The sequence below is a fragment of the Hipposideros armiger genome, unplaced genomic scaffold (assembly GCF_001890085.2).
Source record: "Hipposideros armiger isolate ML-2016 unplaced genomic scaffold, ASM189008v1 scaffold_967, whole genome shotgun sequence".
In the NCBI taxonomy this organism is placed as follows: Eukaryota; Metazoa; Chordata; class Mammalia; order Chiroptera; family Hipposideridae; genus Hipposideros; species Hipposideros armiger.
In genome coordinates this window covers 149,714-160,480 of record NW_017732317.1, presented here as the reverse complement: position 1 = coordinate 160,480, position 10,767 = coordinate 149,714, and the positions used below count along the sequence as shown (strand labels likewise).

At 58.9% G+C, this 10,767-nt stretch overlaps 1 protein-coding gene across 1 annotated transcript; it reads left to right on the top strand.

Moving 5' to 3' along the window:
• The first annotated feature begins 534 nt into the window (after positions 1–534).
• Positions 535–10,084, top strand: NINJ1 (ninjurin 1). The gene is made up of 4 exons (XM_019630977.1): positions 535–733; positions 7,630–7,855; positions 8,604–8,765; positions 9,552–10,084. Exons 1-3 carry the CDS (start codon positions 659–661, stop codon positions 8,756–8,758), a joined length of 456 nt encoding a protein of 151 aa, XP_019486522.1. The 5' UTR covers positions 535–658; the 3' UTR covers positions 8,759–8,765; positions 9,552–10,084.
• The last annotated feature ends 683 nt before the right edge of the window (positions 10,085–10,767 follow it).

The following is a 10,767-nucleotide window of genomic DNA, read 5'->3' as shown; positions in this document are numbered from 1 at the left end:
CCTGCATCCCGCCTGGCACCGGAGGGCCCAACACGCGGTAATTCGCTTTCTGCCTCCCCCTCCAATCCCTCCCCTCCGTAGTGCGCAAGAGGCTTTCGTGCACGCATTTCGCCGGCGGGAAAGCAGAGGCTCAGAGGCTGGAGGCCCAGTGTCAGGCAGCACAAACGGACTCGTTGACACAGTTACTGTGCGCGGGGTGGGCCCCCAGGATTTACCACGCCTTGAAACCCAACCCCAACAACACACACCCGCGGCAGTGGTGCCCCCTGGCCTTCCTTCATGTCGCGCCCGGCAGTTGCGAAGCGGCCAGGCTCTTGGCCTCATTTTATGAATTCAAAGTGTCCACGACGGGCGCGCACTGGGGGACGTGTCTAGCCCACCACCACGCGAGGTCGGGGCCTGGATAGCCAGGACGCAGTGCAGGGTCCTCACCCGGAGACGGAGGCGTCGTCTCAGTCCCGCGAGCGGGGCCTCAGGGGCCCGGGCCGGGCCCGCCCCGGCTGGGGGCGGAGCTGGGACGAATGCGCGCCGCAGGGCCGGCCGGGGCGGGCCGTGGGGGACGGGCCGGGGCGGTCCCGGGCGGGCTCGCAGCCTGTGACCCACGGCAGAGACGCGGAGGCCTTCAAGCCGGGAGTGAGGCGGCCCCGGCGGCCGCAGCATGGACTCGGGTCCCGAGAACTACGAGCTCAACGGCGACCTGAGCTCGGGCTCCCCCGGCTCCCCCGACTCCTCCGTAAGCTCCCTTCCCCCGCACTGCTGTGCGACATTGTCCGGCTCCCGCCCTCTCTGGGCTCCGCGCCTGCGGCTCCAGGGCATCTATGGGCGCCGGCCAGCTGCGCGCTGCGTCCTCATTGCGGGGAGGCTGGGGTTGAACGGGGGCTCAGGGCGGCCTGGCAGGCTGCCGTCCCGGCCGGGCCAGCGGGTGCCCACGCCTTCCAGCGACCCTGCCCTCCCCACTCCCGCGCCACACTCTAACTTACTGTCGCCGCTACTCCGGCTCGCTGCGCTCGCGGGGTGGACGGAGAGGATCCCAGCCTCTGGGCCCCAGGCCAGCAGCAGGCAGACAGTTACGTCACCCACGGTGTCCTGGCGACCGCACAATCTGGAGCGTGCCCTGATGGGGAACTTGGGGCCGCTGTGGCCCCGCTCCCCTCTCCCCTCTCCACCCCCAGGCCCTCTGGCAGCCTATGCAGTCTGCCCTGCCGACCTGGGAGGGTTGTGGGCATGGGGCAGGCCCTGGTAGTTGTCCCACTCCCACATTAAGACTGGTGCCCTCCTGCCCTTTGGTTCCCTCCAGCTGCGGCAAGGCCCAAGCGGTAGTCCATGCCACTTCTGGCCCAGCGCCTGTTTGTGAAGCAGTCCTGGGCACAGCACTCCAGGATTGGTTGACTTTGGACATTCTTTCGCTTTCTGACCCTCTGGGGATGGGGGCAGGGCCAGGAGCCTCTCAGTGGTGTGAACCTGACTGGGGCAGAGACAACTGACAATGCCCAGGTGTGGGTGACCAGTCCTGGAAATGCCCTGGTGGCATCCCATGTTGGTGTTGGGGAAGGGGTGAGGACCATGTGGGACAAGTGAGGCCCCAGATGGCCTGGATGGCCCCACACCATAATCCTCTCCATTCTTCTCCATGGCAAGCCTTTCCACGGACCCAGCCGCCTTGCCAGCCCTTCAGTAAATCCTGACAGCCCTGGGGTGGCACAGGATGTTTGTCCCCGGGTTAGAGATGAGGAAACTGAAGACTGAGAGGAGTCCACCGTTAGCCCTGCCATGGCATGTGAACACTTTGGAGCAGTAGGCAGTGTGTGCTTGAGGAGGCTGCTTCACCTCACTGGGCCTTCTGTCCATGGTCTGAAAAGGGAGAACAAACGACCCCTGCCTGCTTTGGGGCAAGTGGGGAGAGCTCGGCAGGTAACAAACAGGGCAGATGGGTTAGAAGTCAGTTTAAAAGGGGGGGACCCTGGTCACCTCTCAGCCTTGGTTGGGCCCTTCACTCCACACCTGCCTTGCTTGCCTCATCCCTGGAGCACTGCATTGTCTCTAGACCCAGAGTGAGGGAAGGGAGGATGGTGGCACTACGCTCCATAAGCAGAGCAGACTGAGAAGCCCCCTGGCCAAAGTGCTGAGCGTGGTGGCGGTGGGAGTGTGACATTGGCATTGGGCCCTGGAAGATGAGTGGGGTGCAGGTGTGTTCCCCCATAGTGTGGGGAGGGGCATCCCAGGCAGGGAGAATAGGGAGAGAAAGGTCCCTAGGCTGGCCACCGAGCACACTGGGGCTAGCTAAGGAGGAGGTTCAGTGATGCGAGGTCAAGCCTTGCTGGGAACTCCTGTGAGTTAGAATGCATTCATCTGGCTGTCTTCAGTCACAGGTGGGAGGCTTTGGGAGGGGTGGCCAGCCTCAATGCCACTTTGCTCACCCTTCCTGGGCCCAGGTCTACCCAACATTGTGCCTCAGTCTCCGCCCTCCCCTTCCCACCCTCAGGACCTGCCTCATTGTGTTCTTGGGCATGCCCTCTGTGCCTCAGTTTCTCATATGTGAAATGGGGTGGTAGCAGTGCATCTCTCAGAGGTTGACCTGAGGATTAAATGAGCTAATGTGTGGAATGCCGCAGCCAGCCAGGCACACCATGTCATTGACATTCCAGCCTGCCATATGAGGCCCTCTTCCAGGGAGGATGCCCAGGCAGACACCTTACCCAGGTGGGACTTCTGGACAGGCATCCCCCTCCCCCTTCGCCTCTCCTGGCTCTTCTGCAGCCTTCTCTTCCAGTGGCCCTGCCAGAATCTGAGCCTCAGGCACCTGTATGAGGGCAGGAAGAAAGTCTTGCTGAAATGAGGGATAAACCCAGGGGTCTTAAGATACATCCCCACTAGATTAGGAACCCTAGATGGCCGGGTGAGTGGGCTAGGTCACTGCTGTGACCCCAGCATGCCCTTGCCTATGGGAGGACAAACTGGGAGGCCTGGCCTCACCCTGTGACCTTGGGCAAATGCAGACGGGCTCCAGCCTCAGTTTCCTCTTCTGTGAAATGGAGTGGAATGGCTCACCTCCCTGGGTGGTCGGATCTAGGAAGGGATCGCATGCGTAACCCATGAGCAGACGAGCCCCCCTGGGCCAGGGCAGTGGGGAGCGCCACAGATGCCCCCCTCCATGTGCCCGAGCCCCTACAGTCCTCAGGTAGGCGCGTCTGCCTAGGGCCCAACAGGAGTGATTTGGTGTTTTTGTTAAGTCAACTTGCTTTTGGCTGCCAGCAGAAGGAATGGTAAACATCCATTTTATTGTGAAAGTGGCCCACAGCTACGTCATGCCCAAAGTGGCTTGGCTTGAGGGCAGCTGTATTGGACCCTGTAGCAGATGCTGGGGTCCTGGCAAGCTGATGACACAGCAGGGAGGTGGTGGGACAGGGTGGGACAAGGCTCCTGGGGCCATATCTGGGTCATGCACAGCCTCAGTTGCTGGGGAAACTTTGCTCTTCTAATTTCTGCTTTCCTGGCAGATTCCAAAGCTGACAAGCTCTTGGCCAAGTCTTGGCCGAGTTCTAAAAGGTAACTCTGTGGCCACAGGGTCACTGAGAGACAGTGCTGACCCCACAGGAAGTGGGTGTGCCCAGCTCATGGTACAGCTGCCACAGGAAACCCCCGCCCCCAACCAAACTTCCTGCATGGAGCTGGAGACCTCTTGGCTGTCTGGGTGGGGACAGTTTAGGGATGGTGTGGGCCTATGTGGCCCAGACGGGTGCCTTTACACAGCCTGTGCAGAGGGCACAATGGCAGCTCACGCACGGGTGGGTCAGACAAGGGACAACCAGGCCCTTGTCTGACCTTGGTTCTCAGATCCCACCCCAGAAGGGAGGACACCACAGCCCCACACATCCACTGATGCTGACTGAGCCCGATGGTGGGTCCCTGCACAGGAGGGACTGCAGTGGGCCAACAGCTGGAGCTGGACACCCAGCACACTGCAGTGCCGCTCGGCTCACACGGACAGCCCTATTTGCCAGGCTTGTCCATTTTCTTCCTTGTTACGGAGTTGTTTGATGGAGTTCATTAATGAGCTGGCACAGTTTGTTTGGGAGGCAGTCTTTCAAAACCCTGAGGGCTAGGCGGTGGGGAGGAGGACCATCCACCTTGCCCCAGCCTGCTGTGCTCTGACCAGCCACCAGGCCTCTGAGCCCCTCATTCAGTCCCCTGTCTGCCTGGTTTATAGATGTGAGGAAGCTGAGGCACAGGGCAGGCACCCCTTAGGTCCGTGGTGTGGCAGGGTACTGGGATGATAGAGGGTAGAGGCCAGTAGCAGCCCCACCCAGCTCCTAACAGGCTGGCCAATGAACCACATAGATTTGTTGGGGTCCTTGGTCGTTTGCTCCGCACACGTGAAAATGGGCTATGGAAGAACAGGCGGGGAATTCCCATGTGGACTCCTTGCTCCATACTGTCCTAAGGATTTGGGGTCTGTAGCAGAGTGGGGGTCAGGCAGGATTGGAGGAAGTCAGTAAACAAACCCCTCAGGCCCTGCAGAGGCTCAGTGGGCCTCGGCCCTGGCCTGTCCTGGTCTCCCAGGGGAGCAGCGAGCAGGAGGCTGGGGCTGGGCTAGACAACCTGGGCCCAGCTGGTGCGTCAGGCAGCCAGCCCCCCACATCCCCATCTCCCATCCAAGCCTGGGGTGGACCAGAGCATCCTACGCTGTGACCAGAACTGGGCACTCAGGGTACCTTAAACCTGGGTTGAAATCCTGGGTTCAGGCCCAGTTCTAACTCCCCTCCCCCCTGAGCTGAGCATGCCCAGCAGTGTGACCTGAGTCCAGTGGCCTGGGTCCCTGCGAGCTGCCTGTGAAGAACTGCCACAAGACCCTCTGTCCTCAGAAGGTGAGTGGCCCTGTGGAGAGTCAGCTTCCTCCGCACAAGGCTCCTCCCTGTCTTTTAGGGGAGATCATCCAGCTCCTGGGACCATAGCTGAGGGGTTGGAAGTCCTGTTGGCCCCGGGGACATGTTAACCAGGGTTCCCTGCACTGCCCAGATCATGGCAGAGGTCTTGGTGGGAGAGTCCCACACAGGGTGGCTCCTAGCAGCTGAGTGGGCAGGTAGCGGGTCCAGACCCACAGGGCTCCAGACCTATAGGAGGTGGCTTCCAAGACAGTGGCCTCCTTGAGATTCACCTGTGTATGTGGCTGCATGGCTGCAAAATAAAAATTTTAATGGTTCAGGAGAGCTGAGAATAAAAAAGAATTCTTCCTCCTGCCCGGAGGCCACCACAGCTAGCCTGGGCATGTACACATGCGTGCGTGCGTATTTATTTGTGCATGTGTACTTGTGTATGTGTTGTGCATATGTGTGTATGTGTACATGTGTATGTATGTGTGTGCGCGCACATCATTTACATGTGTATGTAGGCTCATGTGTATGTTTATGTGTGTATGTGTATACGTTTGTGTGTGTTTATATGTGTGTATATATGTTGCTTATGCATGGTGTGTGTATATGTTTATTTATGCGTGTGTGCATGTGGGTGTGTGTGTATACGCTCATGTGTATACAGATGTGGCCCAGAAGTGGGGAGCCCCTGTAAGGTCTGCACCTGGCTTTTTCTCTGGTGTTGGAGACTGGGATGAGCATTGGGGTAACTTCAAGTAACAGCACTTTGACAGGGTGTGGAGCTAGAGGACATCATTATGCTGTGGGGGACACAGGTCCTCAGGCAGTGGGCAGCCTGCTCCCAAACCCTGGGGAGGAGCAGCCATGCCCTGGGGTGCAGAGGCCTGGGGGACAGCCCACCCAGCTGTGGGTGTAACTGGAGACCTGGCATGGGGAAGCAAAGGGAAACCCCACATGGAGAGTTACAGGGGAGACCCGGAGGGCTTGGCTGTGCGTGGAACATCCTAGAGAGCAGGGCTGGGGCCTGGGTCTGTGGAAGAGGCCTTCCCCAATGCCCTTAGGTCTAGCATTTTAACCCAAGAGGATTTGCTGCTTCAGAGCCACTTACTGAGGGAGGGTGGGGCAGGTAGCAGATCCCTCTGTGTTCTGCATGCCCAGCTTCCCTTTCTCCTGGCTTTGTTATTCTGGACTAAATTTAAACTTAAAGACACACTGTAAAGCAAGGCCCGCCCTTCTGTAGGTCTTATTTTCCCAGGTAAAATTTCCAGCTGCGGAAAGTAGAGGCGGACTGAACACCATGTTGCTTCTCCTGGTGCTATGTGGCCTCTCTGGCACCCGCCTCCCAGCCCTGCATCTTTCATAAGTCTAGAAACAGGATATCTTGGGCCCCAGGAGGCCTGCCTGCTGACCAGTCCCCTGGGAGGTTGCAGTCCCAGCCTGGTGGCTCAGGCTCCAATGGACAAAGGGCCAGGGCCCAGGGGCACAGATTTGTCCTTAGGGGCTGAGGAGGGGCCTGGCCAGGGGCAGCTGGATGTCACCTTGATGTGGGCTGTCCAAAGTCACTGCATGGAGGGGGGACCTAGAGGTGGCAGGGAGCCTGCCCTGAGGTCAGGCGTTCTCAGGCATGGGTGAGGGAGGAGGGGTCAGAACTCGTATTCCTGTTTTATCAACAGGAAACCGAAGGCAGAGTAAGTGCAGGAGTGCCACTGTGCAGCATGATGTCACCAGTCTGGCACTGTAAGGGTGGCTTCAGTCAAGTCTTCTTATCACAAATCATAGTGAATAAAGGGGGCAGGAGGAGGTGTTTGGAGGGGATGGATATGTGACGGCCGGGAGAGTAATGATGTTGTCACATATGTACACTTATCTCAAAACTCTTCAAGTTGTTAACATTACATATGTATATGTTTTGTGTCCATCATACTTCAATAAAGTGGTTTAACATTTTTTTTTAATAAAAATTAAGGATGGGACGTGGAGTATATTGTGGGAGTGGAGTCAAGGGATTTGTAATAGATATGTATGATATTGGGGGGAAGTGGGGCGGCAGATTGGGGGAGGGGGTTGTCACTTCGAGGGGTAAAAAGTATAACTATTGCACTGTGTTGTACAGCTGAAACTAATTCTAAAAAATGTGTATTTCATAATAAAAAATAATTTTAAAAAAATTAAGGAAGAAGCCAAGCTCAACTTCAGCACAGCATGCGGAGGCATCCCTTGAGCACCTGTGTGCCCTCTGCGGCTGGGAGGTGGCCTGGGAAGGAAGGGCCGCTGGTCCAGGGAAGGATTGTTTCACAGCTGGATAAGAGTGCAGGGATCCGGGATCCAGCTCCTGTCCTGCGCACACGTCACTTCCGACCTGGCACCAGTCACCCGCCCCGACTGGGGGGCGGGGTACAGCACTAAAGGCAGGGGCATCCAGGGAAGGCTGCCAGGCTCCACTGCAGCAGGCAGGCGCTGGGGGCAGTCTCCACTCTGAAACCAGAGTATGTGCTGGGGTGTGTTTGTGTTCCTTTCTCTTCCAGGACTTGATCCCTGGGAAGGGTCTAGCAGGGCTGCACATCCTTCTGTGGGCCTCTTGTTCTGTTAATAAGCCCTTCCCTCTTGAGCCCTCACCTGGGCCCACACCTGCAAGCCTGTCGGCCCCCACTTCCCTGCCAGTCCTGGGAGACCTGGATGGGGCCTGGGGTGGGCCCAGACCTGCACCCACGACTGCTTCCTGCGGGTAGGAGGTTCGCTGACTGCCCCCTCCCCACAGCCGCCTCGCTGGGGCAGGAGCCGGCCCATCAACGTGAACCATTATGCCAACAAGAAGAGCGCGGCGGAGAGTATGCTGGACATCGCACTGCTGATGGCCAACGCCTCCCAGCTGAAGGCCGTCATTGAACAGGGCCCCAGCTTTGGCTTCTTCGTCCCCCTGGTGGTCCTCATCTCTATTTCGCTTGTGCTGCAGATTGGCGTGGGTGTGCTGCTCATCTTCCTGGGTATGTGTCTGGGCAAGGCTGGGTGGTGAGATGGCCTGGGGGCAGCTCCACCCCGTGGGCGGCTGGTTCTCTTACATACCTCCAGGGCTGGGATGCTCAACACCTGACCCCTCTGAGTATGGGGGTTGCCAGCCCTCACCTGGCCATGAAGTCCAGGATGCGGACCCCAGAGAGACACCCAAGGCTCTGTCCTTCCTGAGGATGCAGGAAAATCTCATAAACATACTAGAGCTGACATGTGCCTACCATGTGCCCTCTAGTCCTAATGGTGGCCTACAGGACTAGATAGTGACCTTGTGCCCCAAGCAAGCCTGCACCCCAAGGTGAGGGTCAGGGCCAGGTGCGGCAAGGGCTCCAGGGCTCCTCTCCTCCTGGCTGGTACCTCAGACAGTTACTTGGCCTCCCGCACTCAGTTTCCTTGCCTCCACCTGGCCTCCTGGGCGTAAAGACCGGGTGTTGTGTATGTGTGAGTATCTCAGGGTACTCACCTATGTGTGCTCAGCACATTGTGCCTTAAAATCCAACGTGGACCTTGGGGTGGCGCCCCCCACCCACTCCGTGACCACAGGCACCAGGCCCCTCTGGGCTTCCAGCCACCCAGCTTCCAGGTCCAGACCCATGGTCGGTCATGTATTAAAGTAGCATGTCTCTCTGGGACACAAGTGGGTGCTAGATGTAGCACCTCTCGGCCACAGTGCTGGGCCCAGGGCAAGCAGCCTGGGAAGTGGCCATGCTTTCTTGCCCACAGTCAGGTATGACCTCAACAACCCGGCCAAGCATGCCAAGCTGGACTTCCTCAACAACCTGGCCACCGGCCTGGTCTTCATCATCGTCGTAGTCAACATCTTCATCACTGCCTTTGGTGTCCAGAAGCCCGTGATGGATGTGGCATCCCGGCAGTAGGGCTCAGGTGAGTTGGGAGGGCCAGGCTGTGCAGCCCCTGGCCACTGACCCAGGAGCAGGCCTGGGAGCTCGGGGCCTTTTCCTAGAAGCCCCTGACCGGGCCTCATAGGGTAGGCACTCCTGGACACACACCCCCACACCATACTCAGCCCATGTCCTTGCTCAGAAGCCAAGCACCTGCCAAGGTCACCCTGTTAAGGAGCAGGAGCCAAGGGAGGCCGGTGACCTCGAAACATGCTCAACACAGCAGCACGACTGTGCGGCGTCTGGGGGCTTGGAGACAGTCACCTGCGAGTGTCACATAGGCAGATGCAAAATTCAACTTCTGCTGAGCTTGATGACAGTGACCAGGGCCTGGCGCATGAGTGTCCTGTGTCTGGGGCCCAGCGTTCACTCCTTAGACCTGCCCCAGAGGAAAGGTGGGCCCCACAGAACCTGCTGGATGCCAGCTTGCTCCCTCATTAATGACATGACTACCATACCATTCATTAATCACCTACTGTATGCCCCAAACACAACCCTGACCCTCCCAAGCATCAGCCCCATGATGTGAATCAGCCCCTGCTCTCCAGGTTCCCCATCAGAATGTTCCAGGACTAGGCCTTTAAATCCTGACAGTGACCCAGGAGGGGAAACCGAGACTCACCCAGGTCAGAATTGAGCCCTTCCAGATTTGGAGATGCCCCAAAGCTCATGGACTGGTTGCTGGGCATACCGCTAAGGCAGGGTCACTAGGACAGGACCAGGGCCCCTCTGGCCTGGGTGGTCCTAACACCTTCCCTCTCCTTTGCAGATACCCCAGATTGTGCCCAGCCACAGCCACACAAACTTCAGAAGCTGCCTCATCTTTGGTGCCCACCTCCCTGCGTGGCATTCCCTGAAACTGCCAGAGCCCAGGACTGGACTGGAGGCCACGTGGGCCGGCCTGGGGACTGTTCCATCCTCGGCTGCTCCTCCTCCTGTAGGAGGGGGCAGCAAGGCCCAGAAGGCAGAACTGGAGATCCCCAAGAAGGGTAGTGGTCAACACGGACACGCGGGAGGCCCAAGGATAGGCAGCAAGGGGCCAGGGTCGGCCTCAGTCTCAGAATGTTTCCAGAGGGACGAGAATAAGCCCCCCCTTAGCCGACACACCCCCTGGGGGACCCATCGCCTCTATACTTCCTGACCCAGGAGACTGGACCTCCAGCTCCTCTCTTGGCCCCCCACTGTGGCTGTGGGCCCTGCAGATGCCTCCACTAGCAGTGACTAGGCAGGGGCCTGGGACCTGAGGCCCCACTTTTCTAAGCATGAATGACCAATAAAGCTGATGCTCCTGTGCGGCTCCCAGTGCTGTCCTCCACCCCTGTCCCCAGGCCTGGGCCCTGCACCGTGCCCCCAGAACCCAGCCTGTGCTGCCTTCCCCTCTGGGCCTGGGCCCTGCACCGTGCCCCCAGAACCCAGCCTGTGCTGCCTTCCCCTCTGGGCCTGGGCCCTGCACCGTGCCCCCAGAACCCAGCCTGTGCTGCCTTCCCCTCTGGGCCTGGGCCCTGCACCGTGCCCCCAGAACCCAGCCTGTGCTGCCTTCCCCTCTGGGCCTGGGCCCTGCACCGTACCCCCAGAACCCAGCCTATGCTGCCCCCAACCCGGGCCTGGGTTCTGCACCGTGCCCCCAGAACCCAGCCTGTGCTGGCCCCCCCTCCCACTCAGGGCAGTCATGGGGACATGGTTCGAACCACAGGTGCCTTCCCAGAACCGCAATCTTGAGTAGCTCCCTTGGGTCCTGACATGTCGGGTCAGGTTTTTCGGCAGAGATTAGGTCTTGGGTCTCTAAGGCCCTAGTGTCTTTTTTTTACTCCAGAGCACAGAAGAATGGTTCAAAGAGCTCCTGGTAGCCTGGGTCCAGAAGACTGCATGGCAGGGAGTCTCACCATGGGTCATCATTTGTTTTTTAGGAGCCTGCCTGTGGGCCCCCCCACCCCATCCCATCTGGCTGTGGCTCTAGTGAGTGACATACACACTGCACTGACTGC

Bases quoted from the DNA above. Each gene is read 5' to 3' on its own strand.
- NINJ1 (XM_019630977.1), top strand. From the start codon at position 659: ATGGACTCGGGTCCCGAGAACTACGAGCTCAACGGCGACCTGAGCTCG. The intron at 734-7,629 runs GTAAGCTCCCTT...CCCTCCCCACAG, and splicing joins CCGGCTCCCCCGACTCCTCC to CCGCCTCGCTGGGGCAGGAG. The intron at 7,856-8,603 runs GTATGTGTCTGG...TCTTGCCCACAG, and splicing joins TGTGCTGCTCATCTTCCTGG to TCAGGTATGACCTCAACAAC.